The 21741-nt window shown below is 41.9% G+C and overlaps 3 protein-coding genes across 3 annotated transcripts in view; 2 read left to right on the top strand and 1 right to left on the bottom strand.

Annotated features, from left to right (window-relative positions):
- The first annotated feature begins 366 nt into the window (after positions 1-366).
- On the top strand, positions 367-1164 carry LOC141770817 (trace amine-associated receptor 13c-like). The gene has a single exon (XM_074640664.1). The coding sequence runs from the start codon at positions 367-369 to the stop codon at positions 1162-1164; it is 798 nt and encodes a 265-aa protein (XP_074496765.1).
- A 3256-nt stretch (positions 1165-4420) lies between these two features.
- On the top strand, positions 4421-5416 carry LOC141770967 (trace amine-associated receptor 13c-like). Its single transcript, XM_074640819.1, has one exon. It carries the CDS (start codon positions 4421-4423, stop codon positions 5414-5416), a length of 996 nt encoding a protein of 331 aa, XP_074496920.1.
- Positions 5417-7704: 2288 nt separating this feature from the next.
- Positions 7705-21741, bottom strand: part of phf12b (PHD finger protein 12b) — a 15498-nt gene continuing 1461 nt past the window's right edge. The window contains exons 3-15 of the mRNA XM_074640065.1: positions 18455-18527; positions 17863-18319; positions 17127-17247; positions 16901-17033; positions 16631-16795; positions 16267-16410; positions 14933-15677; positions 12861-12965; positions 12572-12718; positions 12330-12425; positions 10979-11061; positions 10704-10842; positions 7705-8952 (exon numbers count right to left, since the gene is read on the bottom strand). Of these exons, the coding sequence (XP_074496166.1) occupies positions 8447-8952; positions 10704-10842; positions 10979-11061; positions 12330-12425; positions 12572-12718; positions 12861-12965; positions 14933-15677; positions 16267-16410; positions 16631-16795; positions 16901-17033; positions 17127-17247; positions 17863-18319; positions 18455-18527 (2914 nt within the window). The 3' untranslated portion in view covers positions 7705-8446. The remainder of the gene's footprint in view (positions 8953-10703; positions 10843-10978; positions 11062-12329; positions 12426-12571; positions 12719-12860; positions 12966-14932; positions 15678-16266; positions 16411-16630; positions 16796-16900; positions 17034-17126; positions 17248-17862; positions 18320-18454; positions 18528-21741) is intronic.

Genomic DNA, 21741 nt, shown 5'->3' with positions numbered 1-21741 from the left:
AGGATATCCTTGAAATTGTCTTTGTCCTCACACTATCTGGTTGGAAACAACCAAGTATGTCGCACACATCTTCTCATTTCCAAAATGAAATTATTTTCCTCTTGAAACTATGAATTGTTATTTAGGCCATTGTTGGGCATATTGCAAACATTATAACATAATAATGCCTCTTGGGCTATGTTACATGTATGTTAATAGCAGGCTTTTGATTGGATGTCACAAGGTATCAGGTGATTGGTAGGTGGCCGCTATACTATGTCTTTGCTTACAAAACAGAGATTTCAGTGTGTTTCTCCCATGGACCTCTCTCTGTTTGGGCTCTGTTGGGTTATCTGTGAGGTTTTGGCATACGTCTTTGAATTTATGATGACTTTTGGCCTTTCTGAAGAGCAGTACTGTTTTCCAGGCTCTAATACCTCGTGTGTTAGAGCACAGTTCAGTGTGGGGACTAAAGTTGCCCTCTATTTGCTGTTTACTTTAGGCATGCTGGTTACCATTTTAGGGAACTCTGTTGTCATTGTTTCAATAGGTCATTTCAAGGAGTTGCATAATCCTACCAACGTCCTTATTTTATCTCTTGCTTTTGCAGACCTTCTTGTGGGTGTCACTGTGATGCCCTCCAGCACCATCCGGACCATTCATGGTTGCTGGTTCTATGGTGATGGCTTCTGTCTGCTGCACTCATGTTTTGATATGTTTCTTACCTCTGTCTCTATCTTCCACCTAATTTGCATTGCTGTTGACAGACAACAAGCCATATGCAATCCTCTGCATTATTCTAGGAATATCACAATGTCAGTGGCCTGGATTATGGTATGTGCTAGCTGGGCTTTGGCTGCTGTCTACTCTTATGGACTACTTTACTCAAAGGCCAATGTAGCAGGATTAGAGGATTACATGGCATCGATAGACTGCCTTGGCAGTTGTAACCTTCTCTTTAACTCCCTTTGGGGAATCCTGGACAGTATTACTGCCTTTTTCTTTCCCTGCACTGTGATGGTTTGTCTGTACACTAAAATATTTGTTGTGGCTAAAGAGCATGTAAGAAAGATTGGAGATATGAGCAAATGTTCAAATGACAGAGTAGGAGGTGGGTTGATTAAGCAGTCTGAGCATAAGGCTGCAAAGACTCTAGGTATTGTGCTTGGTGCATTCATATTTTGATGGATGCCCTTTTTTATAAGTTCTATAACTGATGCCTTTACTGGTTTCAGTACACCTGTTGCCATATTTGAAGCATCTGTTTGATTGGGTTACTTCAATTCAACATTAAACCCAATTATCTATGCCTTCTTTTATCCTTGGTTTAAGAAATGCTTTTATCTCATTGTCAATCTGAAAATATTCACCCCCCATTCTTCAACCATAAAGGTGCATATTCTGACAAATTTATGACAGTACTGTTGAGTATGCTATTTATATATTTGTATTAGGTTTAAATAAATGTTTGTAGTTCTCGAAAAAGCCTGGGAAATTATTAAAGTTCACTGGCCTTATAGTTAGTTAACAGTTGGTCAGAGTATCTTACCAGTGTAATGTTAATTCAGTAAGCTCTGGGTAGAGGGGTAACACAATGTTAACCACATAAACATTTAATCTCGTTGAGCATTTGATTAGATTGCTACTGTGATTGTTATTTTACAATTAACATCATTACAATTTAGTCAAGTTGACTAATCGATAATGTACCACCCTATAATAAAGAGAATATTACATTATAGACCTATAGAACTATAGATTTATGACAGTACTGTTGAGTATGCTATTTATATATTTGCATTAGGTTTAAATGCCTTTGTTTTTATTTTAATCCAAACTTTAAATAAATGTTTGTAGATCTCGAAAAAGCCTGGGAAATTATTAAAGTTCACTGGCCAAATGTCTTATGGTTAGTTAACAGTTGGTCAGAGTATCTTACCAGTGTAATGTTAGTTCAGTAAGCTCTGGGTAGAGGGGTAACACTAACCGTAAAAGCAGTCCATTATCTGGGGCAACGTTCAAAGGTTTTTTTATGCACTGCAAGGCCTTCTTTGGGTCATCGAAACAATGTTTATTATCCCCGGGAGCAGTGAAGGATAGAACAGCTGGGTATCCGATGCCGAAAAGGATCTTGGGATGGGACTCGGGAACATCATCATGGTCTTCATCTTATTTTAACCTCCAGATACCCAGAGCCTCCTCACATAAAGCATGCCAAGTGTGAAGGTCTTTGAGGCCTCTCAAAATACCAAACCATGACAATTTTTCTACCAAACACATTCGTGCTCTACAGACTGGTTTGCCCCCTTTGATGTCCAGTGGTCCCGTGTAGTTTGACATGAGACAACAGAGGGCCCACAGCTGATCGACCAAACCTGTCATAGAGTGAGGAACAAGGCCAACATAGATATACACTGATCAGCCATAACATTATGACCACTAAGAGGTGAAGTGAATAACATTGACTATCTTGTTACAATGGCATCTGGCAGTGGGTAGGATATATTAGACAGCAAGTGAAAATGTTTATCCTTGAAGTTGATGTGTTGGAAGCAGAAAAAATGGGTAAGCGTAAGGATGTGAGCGACTTTGACAAGGGCCAAATTATGATGGCTAGACGACTGGGTCAGAGCATCTCCAAAACTGCAGCTCATGTGGGATGGGCGGCCAAGCTTCATTGATGCACGTGGGGAGTGAAGGCTGGCCCGTGTTTTCCAATCCAATAGAAGAGCTACTGTAGCTTAAATTGCTGAAAAAGTTAATGCTGGTTCTGATAGAAAGGTATCAGAACACACAATGCATCGCAGTTTGTTGCGTATGGGGCTGCGTAGCTGCAGACCGGTCAGGGTGCCTATGCTGACCCGTGTCCGCCGCCAAAAGCGCCTACAGTGGGCACATGAGCATCAGAACTGGACCACGGAGCAATGGAAGAAGGTGGTCCGGTCTGATGAATCACGTTTTCTTTTACATCATGTGGATGGCAACGAGTTCCAGGTGTTGACTCTGCCTCCAAATTCTCCAGATCTCAATCCAATCGAGCATCTGTTGGATGTGCTGGACAAACAAGTCCGATCCATGGAGGCCCCACCTCACATCTGACAGGACTTAAAGGATCTGCTACTGATAGCTTGGTGCCAGATACCACAGCACACCTTCAGAGGTCTAGTGGAGTCCATGCCTCGACGGGTCAGAGCTGTTTTGGCGGCAACAGGGGGACCTACTCAATATTAGGCAGAATTGTCATAAAGTGGCTGATCGGTATATTTCTTCTACCTGCGCATGGCCTCTCTACCAAGATTCTGGATGTCCTAAATGGTTAATTGGGGAGATTTCTTCCATGGAGGGGTGATTAGTGCTCTGATGTCCTGCCACCGGCCTCCTGCTCTGCTCTCCTGTTGGCGGCCTCCTGCTCCTGGTATTCAGCACCTATCCTGCACCCTGCCTCGACTGACAGACGGATCATCAGGTGCTAGCCGCCTTTCCTGACTAGGGCACCGCCCTCCAGAGCGGCAACACCCATCTGCCCACTTTCACGTCACAATCAGCTGTCCCTTTCGTGTCCCAAGCTCACAACGTTCAGTGTCATTTTCACTGTACATCGTAGTAGTTTTAAACCCAACCATGACGTTCTTTCTTAAACCTAACTATAGTGGTTTTGTTGCCTAGTCCTAAAGTGATGCCAAAGGGCAAATATGTACGCCAAAAATAAAGTGACATCATGAGGCGTGACAAAGCGGCAATATGTGACAAGTTGGGATGAGACTTTGTTGGTCCATCAACCCTGCCATCTAGGCATCCTCCAGACCTCCTTCACCCATCGGCCCTGCACCCAGGCTGTCTACCTGAGGTCTCCTGCTCCGCCGCTGTCCAGCCCCCAGGCACTTTGGCTGCGCTCAAATTTCTGACCTCACTAGGTCAACCACTGCATAAAATTCTTGTCTCCACAGTGATTCATCTTTTTCCTACATTGCTGTGGTGTTATGCAAATGAGATGGTGTCCTGATTGTTCTGATTGTTCCACTGTTTCCTCCTGTATTAATGTGTGTATTTGTTCTTTTAGCATCTCCAAAAGAGGGCCATATGCATGGGATGTCCTTGAAATTGTCTTTGTCCTCACACACCATTTGGTTGAACACATTTGGTTGCACACATTTCCAAAATGAAATTATTTTCCTCTTGAAACTATGAATTGTTATTTAGGCCATTGTTGTGCATATTGCAAACATTAAAACAAAATTATGTCTCTAGGGCTATGTTACATGTATGTTAATATCAGGCTTTTGATTGGATGTCACAAGGTATCAGGTGATTGGTAGGTGGCCGCTATACTATGTCTTTGCTTACAAAACAGAGATTTCAGTGTGTTTCTCCCATGGACCTCTCTCTGTTTGGGCTCTGTTGGGTTATCTGTGAGGTTTTGGCATACCTCTTTGAGCTTATGATGTCATTTGACCTTTCTCAAGAGCAGTACTGTTTTCCAGGCTCTAATGCCTCGTGTGTTAGAGCACATTTCAGTGTGGGGGCTAAAGTTGCCCTCTATTTGCTGTTTACTTTAGGAATGCTGGTTACCATTTTAGGGAACTCTGTTGTTATTGTGTCAATAGGTCATTTCAAGCAGTTGCATAATCCTACCAATGTGCTTATTGTATCTCTTGCTCTGGTTGATCTACTAGTGGGTGTCACCGTGATGCCCTTCAGCACCATCCGGACCATTCACGGCTGCTGGTTCTATGGTGATGACTTCTGTCTGCTGCACTCCAGTTTTGATGTGTTTTTCACCACTCTGTCTATCTTCCACCTAATTTGTATTGCTGTTGACAGACAACAAGCCATATGCAATCCTCTGCATTATTCTAGGAATATCACAATGTCAGTGGCCTGGATTATGGTATGTGCTAGCTGGGCTTTGGCTGCTGTCTACTCGTATGGACTACTTTACTCAAAGGCCAACGTAGCAGGGTTAGAGGATTACATGGCATCGATAGACTGCCTTGGCAGTTGTTACCTTCTCTTTAACCCCCTTTGGGGAGTCCTGGACAGTATTGTCTGCTTTTTCTTTCCCTGCACTGTGATGGTTTGCCTGTATACTAAAATATTTATTGTGGCCAAAGAGCATGTAAGAAAGATTGGAGATATGCACAATCGTTCAAATGTCAGAGAAGGAGGTGGGTTGATTAAGCAGTCTGAGCATAAGGCTGCAAAGACTCTGGGTATTGTGCTTGGTGCATACATCTTTTGCTGGATGCCCTTTTTTATAAATTCTATAATTGATGTCTACATTGGCTTCAGTACACCTGTTGCCATCTTTGAAGCATTTGTTTGGTTGGGTTACTTCAATTCAACATTAAACCCAATTATTTATGCCTTCTTTTATCCCTGCTTCAAAAAATGTTTATATTGTATTGTCACTCTAAAAGCATATCCGTCAAACCCCTAAACCACGATTATTTCTGTTAAATTACACAGCTATACTCCAAAACTGTACTATTTAACATTTTCATTGGGGTATTTTTTAAACAAGTTCTTAGGCATGCATTTGCATTAGCAATGGAAAGGTCTTTGTTTTGTTGCTGTTGTCATCAATAATTACAACATGCAGGTTTTGCACAAGTGGGAGATATCCGTGCAAGTGCAAATAAATTCAAAATCTGGCATAACCAACAATTAAAAATGTATTTTGTCATTTTAATATATTATATTTCATGTGGGTTAATTACCTAGATTTTTTTTTTTGAAGACATAGTAATAGATGTGTTCAAAGAAAGTTATGATATACTGTATATACATGGCACCTCTTCTTTTCTGGAATAAATGGTAAATAATCAGTTTCAATTACAGCTAATTTGTGTGTTTTGTTTTTGGACAACAAAAACTACAGTAATGTAGGGAGTACAACTGTGTCATACTCAAGTGCAAGTACTTTTCATTATGGCTGACTGATATTTCAATTATCATGTGTAAAATGTACCTAAACTGTGTCATTATAGTTACATTTTTAGATAAGACACTGTGAGTCTGATAACTTAAGATGCTCAGAAAATGTTGGTCTTAATGCAGCAGAATTCTATTAATTTTGCTCTTACTATTAAAAATAACCACTGGCTTAAGCATTTCTAAATGTAAAATTTGGTTTTAATAAATTAAATTTATATCATTCTAGAGAGCTCCAGAGGTTTTCTGTTGCAACACATACACAGACAGAGGAAAAAAGTTGATCTACATAAATTATAAAAAGTGCATTCATATTTGTATCGGCTGGGCCATGAAAAAAACAAGAATTTTGGTGAGTTTGAAAAAGCAACCATGAACACGAAAACAGATAGCGCTGAATCTGTAAATAAAAGTACAAACGTATTAGCATCAAAATATACTTAAAGTACAAACATTAAATTGAGTCATTATGCAGAATGGGCCATTTCAGAATAATGTTTATTATTGTGTTGAATAGTTATTGATGCATTAATATGTACTGCCTTACTTCCATTCAATCCCAGTAGAAACTACACACATACCACGCCATCTAGTGGTGTAGAAGGTGCCCAACACATGAACAAGGTTTGAAAACCTAAAATCTCACTGATCAGTGTGGGTTGTGGTGTGATTTTGGCATAATGGCCACAGTTACAACAGACTTTTTACCTGTACACATCCATGACACAACATTTCTGTAAAACTAAAGATATTTTCCTGAGCTGACTTATCTAAACTTGTGCATTAAGGGACACGGGGTAAAATTGAACATCATTCTACCTTTCTGTTTTGGAAAACCAATCGATTAAACATCTAAACATCCAACGTTTGAGGTTTCAATTCTTCTGAAATATTGCAAGAGACATTGTTGCCAAAATCAGCTACATTTTCAGCCATGACATTGACAATCTTTTAGATAACACTGAGCTATGCTTTCTGTACTCCAACTCAACAAACTCTTCCCGGCACTCCTCTCTCCAACTCAAACTCACGTTCCCACTATTGTCTTCTGGCAACATGTCACCTCTCGCGGGATTTCATTTCAGACCGAGACTTCTTCTTAAGCGAGACTTGGTAAGACACAATAACAAACAGACCGGATCAAGAGAAAGGTGAAGAAAAACATTTTATTTCTCTGTAGTGTCCTTTCCACAATGTTGTCAGATAATTATAACAATCTGAGCCTGTCAGTGGCAAAAACAAGCACTTTAAGTGGACGTACATTGATGGTGATGAATCGCCCCGGAGGATTACATTGCAGCCTGTTTTGCGGCTGCAGCACTCTCAATCATTACTGGACTAATTTAAAAAAAATTTTATTCCCATTAGTCACTTAAAACATGGGAAAATAGGGTCCAGGTTGAAAAATACCAAAGTTACCCTTTAACACTTAGGAACTTCTTTGCATCTGACTTATTCTTAACTGTAAAAATGAGCAAAATGAAGTCATTCTTAGATTTTTGATGCAATAAACACCACAATTTTACCTAGCTTTTTATATATATCGACCCAGATGTCAAAAAGCACTTCCACCGTCTGCACTGTCCCAGCCATAATTTCTGCAATCTACTTTCTCCATGTTACCTGACTTTTAAAAGCAACATGACATCAATCACAAGCCCTTCCCGAAACACTTTCAAGTACTCAATTATAACCTTTGCCAGTGCCGCTAAATCGGCGCAGAATGTGGAAAATCAAAGTCCAAAGTGGACCCACAATAGCCAGAAAAATAACAGAGGACACAAATCCATTGAGTTTGTTCTTAGAAAATCTTTCTGTATTTACAGGTTTGAACAGACAAGCAGGTACAGACAAAGAGTGCTTATATACAGAGCAGCACAAGATGTTAAAATGAGTGCTAAAACAATACGGTATTTACAGATGGACTACAGCGGAAAGTACAGACTAAGAACGAGTTTTATCACAAAACTTCTGGTACTCTACACAGTATCACAAATTCCATGAACTGTACAGTTAAAAACCAAAAAATGGTAAATCTACAGGAAATCCAATGTTTCTCCAATTGAGAGGCACCGAATCATATATATTTACATTATATATACATATTATAGTGTATAAGCATGTATGTTTTCATACATATATAGCTACCTGTGGTGCAAAAGCAGCAAAAGAAATTAGAATGTATGGAATTCAATACTACAAAATAAAAAGGTTTGTGCTAAATGGGTTGACTGACAAAATAATGTTACACCATACATGACCAATATACTGGCAAAAGAAAAGTTGAGCATGGGTAAATAATGTTTGCTCAAAGTCCTAACGGTCTGAAGTGAACAGAGGGTTACTGGTCAGTCATTCAAAAAAAACAAAAAAACAAGAGATTGTCAAAAATACTTCAAGTTCATGCAAAGATATAAACCGTTAAAAATGAAAAAATAAACTTTTCCCTGTTGACCAACCAGCTGTGCAGCTTTCCCTTCATTGTGACTCGGAAGGTGCAAAACAAAAGTAGGGAGGGTGGGACTTCCTGTGCAGGTTATGGAATAGAGTTGGAGCGCAGTACGGGCACTTGGTGGGGAGGGACAGTCTCAGTGTCGGTCTCATCCTGGCTGGAGGGGCTGCTCACTGTGGCAGTGTTGGGTGTTGGTGTTGGTGGTGGTGGTGGTGGTTGTGGTTGTGTGAAGGTGGTGGTGGGGGCGGTGCTGGTAGTGGTGCTGGCCACACTGCTGCTGCCGTTGCTGCTGGTGCTAGTGCAACTGGCTGCGGGCGTGGTGGTCTGCTCCTCTTTGGGCTGCTTACTGGCGAACTCGGTGATACTGAAGACAAACTGGAGGCAACCCAGTTTGATGTAGCTGCCGTGGTGGAGCAGGGCCGTGCCCTCCCAACCCGCCCCGCTGCCTCCGATCAGGCTGGAGCTGCTCGCCTTACAGCTGCACGACGGCTCGGAGCCGCCCTGAGGCTGGCTGCTCATCACTCCGCCGGCCGGCAACAAACCCACCACGGAGCTGGGACCCTCATCGTCCTCGCGCTTCTTACTGCGACCTGCACCGAGAACACGGGGAGAAATTTGGAAACAGGCACCCACAACATGCTGTGTGACATGTGAACGCTATCACTGCAGTTTAGAAGGGGAGGCGGAAACAACAGCAAATCTAGCACTCGAATGGCAAATTTCTACTACGTGGTTCGGCTCGGTTGACTCAACTCAACTTGACCTGCTTTTGGTACCTGGGGCCTCATTTAAAACCATTGCGTACGCTCAAAGTAGTGCTATAATACGTAACAGGGACTGTGATAAATGCAAATACAGATCCCATTGTACTCAGATTTTATGGATTTGGTGGTGTGTTCTTTATACTGACAGTTTTCCTAAAATTAGATTTTAAAAATCACAATATATTGCCTTACTTACAGTATCGCATTATACTGAATCGTAACCCATGTATCTTGGTACGTATCGTATCGCCAGATTCTTGCCAATACACAGCCCTAGAATCGGCTCAGCTCGCTTGGAACCTTGACCAAGAGGATACCCAAAAAAGTACTAGGTACCAGGTACGATCAACAACTTTTATTGTTAGAAAACCAAAAAAAGAACGGTTCCAAGCAAGTCGAGTCGTCACTAGTGCAACACGGGACATCCTGCACAAACCCGACATTTTTTAATTGTCCTAATGTCCCCTATACTTGAGGTTATGTGATTTATTTGATAGTTAATTTGATATTTTCATTTATTTCTGACAATGCACACATATTTACATTTCATATCTATTCTTATTTATATTTTTCTCATGACCCCTCTATGTTTATATACATTTTTATTCTAAAATGGAACAACTGTAATTTCCTCCCGGGGATCAATAAAGTATTTATGATTCACTTAGCTTATTAAACAGCGTTTAATAAGGCTGTTTTTGTTGTAAAACAGCGCCCCCCGCTGGCGCATCAGTAACAGTTTGGGCAGAGAGTGGTATTGCAGCACGGGAGACAGTGAGAGGCTTCGAAAACAAAAACCCACCAAATTATAATGAATTCAGATAAAGTTCTGTGAGAAGTTGACGAGAAAAAAGCTGCTAAAATCAGGAAGACAACACAGTAACTGTAGAAAGCGCTGTAGAGAGTGTGTGAAGAGAGAGAAGAGTCACTCTCTGACTGCTTTTCCTCTCCGTCCATTCCACGTTACAGAGACACACGTTAAAATAATACTTTAACACATGCTCTTTGGTGGATTATGTGTTTGCAAATTACAGAAGATGCTTGGACAGATTCAGAAAAGATGGTGAATCTAATTTTTATTGGTACATTTCATCGGTGATTAGAGCCGCGCTGTTATTATGTTTTAGACACCAGCTCAGACTGTGCAGCCGGCGAGAGGTTCATGACCTGCTTTCATCTTCTTTTCAACTTCACTTGTTGACTCCATCCTTCTGGTTATCACTACAGTTTATTTTTTGACCTCTTGCTCCCACCAGCAGCAAAATCATAACCACCTCGCTCCTGCGGGATTCCAATACTAATGCTGTCCTCCAAAGCAGAGCGCTGCACACTCACGGCCCCGCTGCTTCACGGCTGATATTAAAACTCTGTCACTCTTAAAGTATCGGTACTAATAAAACGGGGTATCGTACCGTTTTTTTAAACGGCAGGGTATTGCGATACCTTTCTAGTATCGGTACACCGTACACTGACTGCCATTGTAATTTTTATACCCAGCCCAACTGATGACTGCACATACTACAAATACTTATGAGAGCTTTAACAATTTGAAATGTGTGAGAATGAGATGTACTGACGTATGATGCCTTGGACTTTGGCCACCAGCCCGCTTGGTGGAGATGGAGAGGCCTTCTCAGAGAAGTCACACGAGTAGAGGACGTTGTCAACGGTGGTGCCGTGCTCGCTGTAATTGAGCAGCTCATAGTGCTTGGTATTCTAAAAAGGACACAGACACAAACCATTTACACCATGTCCAACAACAACAACAACAACAACAACAGTACCTTAATGTGTTTAATAGGCAATAACATTCTTATACATTTAAGCAGTGCAGCAGTTATAAAGCCCATACCTCATCATAGAAAATACAGGCGTGTTTCCCCGATATGTAGTTGCAATGGCCGTAGTTTGTAAGGCACACGTCCATGTCAGCACCTTTACAAAAACATTAGAAAGGTAGTGAGTTTCAGTTTTATGGGGGGGGGGGGGGGAATCAATAATGGTCATCGAAGACAATGTTTAGCAATGCTACAACTCTACAGGTATCAAATACAGTGCTGCTAGTTTCAGACTCATGTCATTTCAAAAAATGTTCCACTGAGAAAAGGAGACACATAACATCTCTATTGTCATATTATCGTGTCTTAAAAACTAAAACATAAGTACAGGGTATCAATGGTCACGCCTGGGGTGCGTATTGTCTGATATTATTGCCAATACGATTTGGTACAGATGTTTTTTTTGGATACCTTACTTTGAGTAATACAAAACACATTTTTCTACAAAAAACGCTTTCTTTCATTCAACAAAAGGAAGCCAAAGTTGTTGTCTCAACCAGGGGTTCCCAACTTGGGGGTCAAGAAAGAAAATATATATATATATATTTTTTAAAACAGATGTGTTTATTGGCTCCAAATCAAAAACGAGTTATAGGCCTACATGTGTTTTTGGAGGGGTAGCCGGCCCCATAATGTAAATGTAATGTGATTCATTCAGAGTTAATAATAACAGCCATGCTGTTGTTTTCAGTTGTGAGTGAACTGTAGCTGACTGTCGAGCAACCTGGATCTCAGCAATAAAGAATATTTGGAAAAAATGTTGTTCTTTCACATATTTAGCCAACTGTTGTTTTATTATGTCACCTCTTTTCACCACAGCCAAACTGGGAATTACATTACATTTAATTGAATTTACATTCTTTGAAGAAACCAAAAGCTGACATAACCTTTTACATCTTAACCCGCGTGAAGAAAGCAGCGCGGCTCGACTGCGGGCGGCTCATCTAGAGATTCGCAGTGTGTCGCCTAATTTTTCAAAGTGATGCGCACAGTTCTCTCCCCAAAATACACCGTAGAAACGATCTGTTGAGGGCTGGCAGCTCCGCAGCAGCAACGCTATCTGTTTGGACGCCACACACGTACGAGCGGCTGCAGCCGCGCTGCCCACCCGGTCGGTTTGGCCGCTCTAACCTGTTAATATGGGCACTGAAATGAAAAGTAAAAGGTTCCGTGGCGAAACGGAACGGCGGTAGCCTGTATGTAACCATAGAAAACCTGTGTGGGTGTGGCGTAGTTTATCGGGCGTTGTATCTCCGTCGTGTTTGTGTGTGTTAAACCAAATCCATGTCGTGGCCGAACGTGACACCGGTGATGGTGTTGAAACCGGTATACTGCCCACCCCTACTGTCATGCAGCATGTCTTACCTGATCCTATATATAACGTCCTATAGCACATGCTGACAGCTCCTCCTTTTCCTGTCAGAGGGTAGAAGACGGCTCGGGCCTGCACCTTCTTCTGACCTGGTGGGAAGAGGTTCAGCTTGTTAACTTCGGAAATAGTTTCAGAAAAGTCTCTAAATTAGACGTGGAAATTCAATTCAAATTTACAGAAACCCTTACACTCTAATCAACGAGCAGTGTCTGAGCTGTGTAAGTTAGTGTCTTACTGTCAGGGCAGGGTGTTGGGGTTTTGGGGGCTGCGCTGGTGGCCGGGGGAAGTGGAGTGCTGGGCACTTTGGGGGGGAAGAGCTGCTGGATCCTCTGCCAGGCCAGGAGCTTGATCATCTCTGCATCCAGTTTGTCCAGCTCAATCCCTACACACACACACATAAACACACACACAGGACCATCAGAACGTAATTATACTGTTACTTTGCTTCATCACAGACTTGACATTCATACTATACCGCAATGGCTCAGTATTGTCAGATCTCACTATTGAGTGAGCACACTCACCTCTTTCCTCCTCCTTTCCATCTTTCATGCAGCTGGACAGGTTAGCGATGGAGGAGAGAGTGCTGGGCAGCAGTGATCCCATCAGTCCAGGACCAGCCTTTATGTCTGTAGAGGAGAAACACACCAAAGAACTGAGATTGATCTGGAGGATTGCTCATGGACATTTGACTGGATTGGGAACTGCATTCATTTATGTAGAATAAACTATTTCAAACTATGTATTATGCTATTTAAATCTGTTTTTGTGTACAAGAAAAAAACGTCCTAACTATCATTTCAACTGCAGCTCATTCAGCTCCATTTGTTTTTCTCTGTGACACTTGAAACACCGGGAACAATTTGCCAGTGACCAGAAGGGGGAGCTGTTATAAAGTGTTGCAAAGTACCTCAGCGAAAGTGGCCAGCAGTGTATAGTGCAAATGTCTGAACACTAACAAGCTACAAAAATGACCACAGACTTGCTGTAACACCCTTCAACAAGTCAAGACTCACAAAAGTAGGATTTGTTTCAGTGCTGCAAGGTACAGATGTTTGGTATTAGACCCACCCCTCTGTAGCTCAACATGCTTTAGCTTCATGTTTTTTTTTACAATCATTAAGTCTTTTGGACAACCTAAGCCTGGCCTCTTATTGCTCTAGGTAGACTTTAATTTTCCAACACACAAAAATGACCTCAAGGACATTAACTACTGACAGAAAGAATAGACTAAATGTAAAAAAAAATGGAAGGGTAGTAAATTCGAGATACAGCATATTGAACAATAAACAACGACCAAAGTACCGCTACAATGACAACATCCTGAGAAGATGCTATAACATTAATAATGAATTTAGTTTGAGGCATTTTACATTTGCTACATCTATCAACATGCATTTGCCTTCTACATTATAACTAGGCAGATGAAGCATGCCACCACACTAACTTCTCACACCGGTGTTTCTTGGAACTGTTCAGACTCAGACAAACAAAATTACTGTTTACCTCTGCCAACTATCTCAAATAACTAAATAGCAAACAAATAAGCTCTATGATCAAAGCAAGAATGAAGCAGGAAACGGGTGAAAGATTGTCATACCAAAGGGCAAATTTGTTCTTAAGATTCAATGAAAGGAGAAGCATAGTTATCTGGACTAAAAGGTTTCCCCCGGACATCACCTGACTCTACATCTTGTGTTGTCATGGGTTTAGGAGACACGTGGAGCAGCGACTGTAGGCCGAGTGTCAATATGTTTTATGTTATGTAGCGTTAGCTACTGGCGATGAGGGTGTGATCTCTTCCCAAACAACTGCAATGTCATTTTTTCAAAACGTTCACCATTCAACATGAGGGAATATCAAATACGCATTCTAAACAATAGACGGTAGGCTTGTTGCAGTAGTCGGTGTTACCGGTGTAACACGGTGGTCGGGCACACACCAATTACATTACGCACCCACCGTCGTTTTTCTTTTTTACAGAAATAAAACCCATTTAGTTAATCTTGGCGTATCAGTGGCATGTTATCAATAGATAGTCGGACGACGGACGCTATAAACTGAAAGTGAATGCATCTTTACGGAGTCTCAGCTCAGAGTAGCAGGTGTCATATTTCATACACGCAGGACAAGAGAGAGTTGACGGACGGAGGATTTGGTGTCGAAGTGAAAAGCAATCATTCAGCGAAAAGCAATCAATATTTAATATTAAACCCAATGCTATAAGGAAACCATAACGTTAATGAGGCAATCGCCACGAGGTGGACGGAGCGGTCACAGCCGCTGTGCGCGGCGCAAGGTAGCGTTAGAGCCCTGCGGCCCCGCAGCAAAGACTGGACCGGAGAGGCCAGAAAACACATCCAACGTTAAATATCAAAGTAAGCGAGCTACACTCACTGACCGTCGTCTTTTCCTGTAAAATGTCCGGTGTAATCGGTAACAACGGTGTTGTTACAAGTTTATTAACCGGTGGGAACATTTCCTCACCGTCGCATCCTCTAAAAGACAGTTATTTTTGCAGTGATCCCTACAGAACCTCTAATGAACCTGTGAAGCCAATCAGCGGTGAGCAGTTGATTGGTTCAGGAATGTGTACCTGGAGAGAGTGAAGACGACCTCAGCTTGGTTGAGTCGTGCTCCTGGTTGCCTTTAGGTGGTGTGTATGAGCGGGCGCTGCTGGTGATGGAGTAGGTTGGTTTTTCATCGCTGCTCATACACTCCTGCTGGAGGACCGTCTGGCTCCTGTGGTTCTGCTGGCCGCTGTGGGGCCATATCGTCAGGGCAGTGGGGCAGTTCTTCTGAGCGCAGGCCTCTGTAGTGCTCTCGGGCTCCTTTTTAACCGTTTCTGCTCCTATGTGGTTCACCAGCACAGAGGCGGGAGCTGAGTCCGGGGGTGTCGTACTGGTCATCAGTCTGTGCTGCAGCTCAGCTTGCCTGCAGGAGTCCGAGGCACTGTTACAGTCTATAGGTCCGTTGGCTTTGGGAGGCTGACACTCCTCTGCTAGAGGTCCGTTGGGTTTCCTACAGTTCTGACATGGCGTCGGGCTGCATTTACAAACACCCGTCTCTGCGAGGGTGTCCTTTAAGAGCGAGGCCCCCTGGGGGTCATTGGGCGTACTGCAGGGTTTAGAGCAGGGGTCGGGGAGGGAAGTCCTTCCTAAAGAAGACGGAGTTTTCATGCCCTCTGATGTTACACATGATTTCGTACTGGCTTTCTGCTCAGAAACCCACTCTGTTGACGATGTTACTGGCGACAGGGTGGATGCTGCGGACGAAGCCTTCTGCTTGATGGATAGGTGTCGCATGATGCTGCACTGGAGGGCGATGACATCCTGAAGCCACTGTTCCAACACAGCAGAACCATGTTTTACAACATAATAAGCAACCAACAATTATTTTTAGAACACCATCCTATCTAATGGAGTAATTTATTTCACAGGAAAAAAAATAAAAAATATCACAAGTATTCTTTTGTTGCAAATCTTTTTTTAAATAACTGAAGCAAATATGATTTTTCATTGACTCTGGGTCTTTTTATGCATCTGTTTGCTGTTTGAAGCAGCAAGATTAGCTTGGCTTCCAGACCTTCTAAAACACTGAAGTTTTTCTGATAAACAGTTTGACTTTGTATTTCCCTACTTGGAGAAGAGCTGCTACCTGAATCCACAGCCATCTATAATCAAGGCAAATATCACCTTCAAGCCACATTGCTGCACGATTTGATTAATTGGCTGTTCTTTAACGCCTCTACCCGCATGGACATCATTCCACATACCATCGGTGATTCACTAACACACTTGCCAAAATCATTAACATCTTTTTTGTTATACAGAGCATACAAGATACAAGCTGTGGCTGCAGGTGACTCTTATTACACTGATACAAAATGACATATTGGACAAACTGTTGTCCAATTTGTTATCCGCTTACCTCCTGCTGCTCAGCCTCTGAGGTGAGGTGCTTTGAGGGCTGGTGGTCAGGCACGCCGCTACATACCAGCTCCAACTGGCGCACCCCTGCAGGAAGCAGCATGTGGGGAGGATTCTGGTACTGGGACTTGATGGCATCTGGCACCTGAATCCAAACAGTGACTGTTAGAAATAACTTCATTTCTGGGACCCTGTTACACAATGTAACATCCGAGGCAGTTTAACCTTAAACTGTGATCAATGTTGACCGTTTTTGACTAGCCAACGAGTCTAAGTTTAAACTTCTGTTTAAACTTCAGGGAAATTAGTCGTTAGGAACATCCCTAATCTGCCTCTACACCCTCATACTGAGGCGGCCGGTCTACCTTCATGGTCTTCTTATTGTGCTGGTGGGTTGTGCGCCGGTTGGGTGCGTTCTGCCGATGGACTCTACGCAGGAAGTCCAACTTGACGGCGTGCTGGGACATCCTGTCCTGGAAATGGTCAAAGAGCTGACAGCGACTGGACAGGCTCAGGCTCCTCTGATTCAGCTGGACATCAGACAAACATTTGAAATGGAAAAAAATTATCATTCTGTTGGCAAGAAAAAAAAAAAAAAAGATGGTTAAGCTCTGAGCCAAGACAATGCCTCTTACCACTAAGTGCTCAACATGGTTTGGACACATCCATTTGCCAGCAGGTAAAGCTGTGAGTGGAGGGTCCAGACAGTCCATGTGGAAAAGAAGGGGACAATAGTCACACTGGATCAGGGGGGCCAACCTGCAACTCCTGTGAGGAGGAAACACAAGGAAATCAGTACAAGATATGAAACATTTCAGGTCTGTGTGTACATCTTTGTACATACTGTAATCTGGTACTTACCTGCTGCAAGAAAAGCATACTTTGACAGGTAGAGGGACCAGACCATTGGGATCCAGTTCATGCTGAGGCCTCCTGAATGGCTTCCCTAGTAGCTCCTCTTTTCTCCTCCGTTTACTGCTGCCTAGAAATCCAAATAATCCAAACCAGATATCTTTATGCTGTCATGTACCAGAAATCTGCTGAAGTGCTCAATACATTTCAGGACACATTTTGTAACCAAGACGCAGTACTTTGTTTTAATACATACACACTTTCCACAGCTTCCCTCATCTACTCATAAAATAATCTAAAATACAAATGAATAAAATATAAAAAATATGCTAAACTCAGATTAACATGACAACTTGGCAGATCTCTAACTGTTGGAGTTATTAGTAATTTGAGACCTAAAATAGGTTACCGAGCCAGAGAAGTTGAGAAACCAAGATTCACCAGGCCATCAACAAAACTGGATATTTATTATGATGTGTGAGATACCATAAAAAAAAAATTAAATATCAAACTCAGTTATAGATGAGTATCTGGTCTTGTTAATGCCCCAGATGTCATCTATCTTTGATTTATATTTGTAATCCATAGGCATATATATAGTAATACACCAAAAAACTATCGATCGTGGCAGGCCTACAAAGTGAAGAACCCTCTTTCCCTATACCCTGAAATATTTTTTCTTCACTTGTTGAAATAAATACAGTATAATTTCACGGTGAAAGGTTAGGCAATCATTATGGCTGACCTGGTAGTGCAGTGGTGCAGGTGAGCTCACTGGGCAGCTGGAACTGCGTAGGGTTTCTCTCCATAGCGGCTGCTATTAGCAGCTGAAAGGGCCTCTTGAGGAGGCGTGGAGTCGGAGCGGATAGCGTAGCACCCTCGTGCTCTGAGCCCAGAACTTCATCCTCGGGCTCTGCTGCCTCCTCCTCCCCGTCGTTCTGCTCCTCGGAGGGGGTCGGGGTGGACGAAGTGTTGGAGGTGGGCGTTCCGGGCCGGCTGCTCGGCCTGCTGCTGGTCCTGCGGTCCAAGAGGCGTACCTGAGCCACTCGCAGGCCGGGACCTGCTGCTCCGGCCCCCGGAGGCAGGCCGTCGAGCCGCAGTGGGCCGGCGTTGAGCTCCAGCTCCACGGCCGGGGACACGGAGCGCTTAGATGAGGACTTCTCCGGTAGGCCGTTGGTCTGTTCTGACTTCTGTTCTCGCTTCTGATGGCAGCAAACAAAGACCAAAGGAAAGATTCATCAGTCCATATAGCATACTTTTTCTCTTCATTTTGACAGCAGCATGACATTAACATTGGTGGAGGATTGGGTGTGTAATAGAGAAGACCTGCCACTCACCTTTTTTCGAACATTGCAGCGGTGACACATCCATTCCCCCGGGGGAAGCATTTCTTCACTTAGAGGTGGGTTGCTGTTGTAAGAAGGTAAAACACAATAATCACTGACTAGGTTCATAATCAATGCAAGCAAATTAATAAACTTTATCATATAACATCCATGTATGCAGTCATAATATTATTATTTGTATTCTATTACATTGTTGCTGTCAGTCCCGATACCGATACCTGGGCTTTGGGGTATCGGCCGATACCGAGTACCGATCCTATACAAGTTTTTAATTAATAAGCTGTATGCCTCACTGTGTGGAAGTGACTGGATCATTCCTGTACGTGTAAGGCAACATCAGGCTCAACTTAAACATTGCTTTCCTTACTTTGTAAAACCAAATGTAACAAATAAATACATAGATGTACATTTATTTAATTGCTATTTATTATAATAAATCGTACACCAGCAACTTTGTAAAAAAAATCTTCAAAATTACCAGGACTTACAATTCAGGTGTGAACCTTTTTTTATGCAGCAACAAATTGGTCAAAACTTAAACAGGAATTAAAATTCCAGTACATAATGTATATAGCATATAAACATAGAACTGAATTGAATAGATCGACCACATTGTCACCGATACCCGATGCCGCTATTTGAGTCTGTATCGGCCCGATATCGGTGCATCCCTAGTTGCCGTTTCTAGTTTTTATCTCGTCTTTATCTTTTTTTCCTTGGAAAGAACTTCGTAAATTTGTAAAGAAAAGTGCAAAATAAATAAACATATTATTGATATGTATATATATATATTGTGCTCCACAATTATGTTGTCTAATTTAACGTGAATAGGAAAATTTCCATGATTGTGAAAAAAATAACATTAATTTCCTCATTGGTTACAACCATATTCCCCACTTAGTTATCCAACATTCCAGTGTTACAACTAGTGAACTGACAATTGCATTACAACAAAGAAAATGCATGTCAACAATGTGCAAAAAAGTTATCTCAATTTCCAACTTGTTTACATTTGTATTACAACCGCTGGAACATGAATTAGTAATATACAAGATTCTAAATTGTCTAATTAACTTTATATAACAATAATAATGATACATTTCCAGTTAAATTTCACCATGGTTCAAAAATGAAAAAAAAAATACCTCAGGACCATGTGACCAGTGGTTGACAGAACAACTATGAGTCAAGCAGGGAAATATCATTGATTGATTTATAACAGGCAGGACACTTCCTGCAGCTGTCAGACTCCACAACCAGCACTGCTCCCAGTAGACCACTTACACACCAAAAACTGACAATAACCTGATATTTTCAGGTGGAATTTCATTCATTCATTCATTCATTCATTCATTCATTCTCACTGTGCAATATCATTTTCCACTTGTGCAATTGTGTTAATAGTCTGTTTATTGTCAATACTGTATATACTGCTCCTATTTTTATACTTCCTTTTATTTAAATGGTTCATATTTTGTTACACTTTGTTTAGCTCTTTTTTTTTACTGTGTTAGCTGATGCATCTTGGTTTTTGCACTATCCCCTTTGCTGCTGTACACTGCACTTTTCCCCACTGTGGGACTAATAAAGGAATATCTTATCTTATCTTACATCTGAAACTAAGTCTATATCTACAACCTAAAAACCTCCCAATCATAAGCAACATTCATAAAGAGCTACCCCTGTGTGACACTACCTTTAAGACAACACACATGGAAGCAGCATGTTTCTTCCCAATATGCAGTAATATGATATACATGTGTGAAGATGAAGACATGCCTGACCATATTTGGATAAAAACGTTTCTGTTTGTGTCGTTTCCAAAGTGACAGTCTGAAACTGAACTCTTCCAAATGTCAAAGTTGAAATAAATCATGCAAAGCAAGATGTTTAACGATGGGGAGTCAATCGGTGCAAAGCTTCACCGGCGAAACCGGTTACTGTACAACGGGACTGAGCTCTCTAACAACATGTCCACGAGAAGCATGAAGTCATGGCGCTACACCAGCTCACATAATGACACACATTTCCTCCATGTTATATATAAAGCATGTTTTTTAAAGCCGAATGGTAAAGGTTGGTAAGATGGCGGTGGAATAGGGAGAAACAAGAGCAGTGAGGTCGCCATATTGTAAACAGAGGCAGAGTCTCGACTCCATTTTTAGTAGCAGCGGCTCCGCTGGCTGCAGCCGCGACAGGAGGGGAGGACCGACTGCAGGCTACATCTAGCCGGCTACACTTCTCTCTTTTAGCCCCTGCACGGCTCATTAACATGCCTTTTTATTACCAATAAAGACTGCATTTATGCTCTCGATAAATTCGGCTAACTATCCAACCATATCTATAACGAGACAGCACACATCTCACTGTGAGGAAATACAACAGTTGGCTACTTTTAAGTCACTCGACACCGACGTGGATCGAAATAGCGCCAAACCCCATTCATGAAACCACCAATTCAATGTTCACTCGCCTTTAAGTTTACTAGAACAATGATCGCAACATACGTTTTAATGTATTTGTATGAAAGGGTGAATTCGGCATGTAGATAATTCCCCGGGGGCAACACAGTATATTAAAATCCAACTTTCAAAAAAGGTCTGCACAAGGCTCGCTGCCGCCCTCCTCGGGGGTGCACCCATGGGTGCAATGTTATTGGAAACAAAAGCAGATTATGTGCCGGATCGACTGGTAAAATCTATTCAGGGGGCATCGTAATTTAATTCACATATTTTCAGAGAAATACTACATGTTTATGCTGCACCAAGAACAGTAACAACTTCATCAGGAAGAACAACCACCACTGAGCTAACACTGCAAGATATGGCATGCATGTATGTAATGCATGCATAAAACGTTGAGTTCTGCATCTTTTTTTGTTCAAATAACTATATTAAAATCTTTACAAAGGTCTACCTACACAAGGCTCGCTGCCAACCTCCTCGGGGGTGCACCAATGGGTGCAGTTGCAATGTTATTGGAAACAACAGCAGATTATCTGCAGGATCGACTGGTAAAATCTCCTCAGGGGGCATAATTTAATTCACATATTTTCCAGGGAAATACTACATGTTTATGCTGCATCTGTACACTGAATGTGAAATACATTTGTCTGTGCAATATATCCTTGATGCAATATACACCTCAAGTGCAACTACCTTTGTACATCTACCCTATCTATTTTACAAGTGCAATTACCTCTGTTTACATTACATCTATTTTTATATTTTACACCTCTAGTGTAACACTTCTGTTTATATTTATTTATTACATCTACC

Source organism: Sebastes fasciatus, chromosome 7 (assembly GCF_043250625.1).
Source record: "Sebastes fasciatus isolate fSebFas1 chromosome 7, fSebFas1.pri, whole genome shotgun sequence".
Lineage (NCBI taxonomy): Eukaryota > Metazoa > Chordata > Actinopteri > Perciformes > Sebastidae > Sebastes > Sebastes fasciatus.
This window is presented reverse-complemented; position numbering and strand designations above follow the sequence as displayed.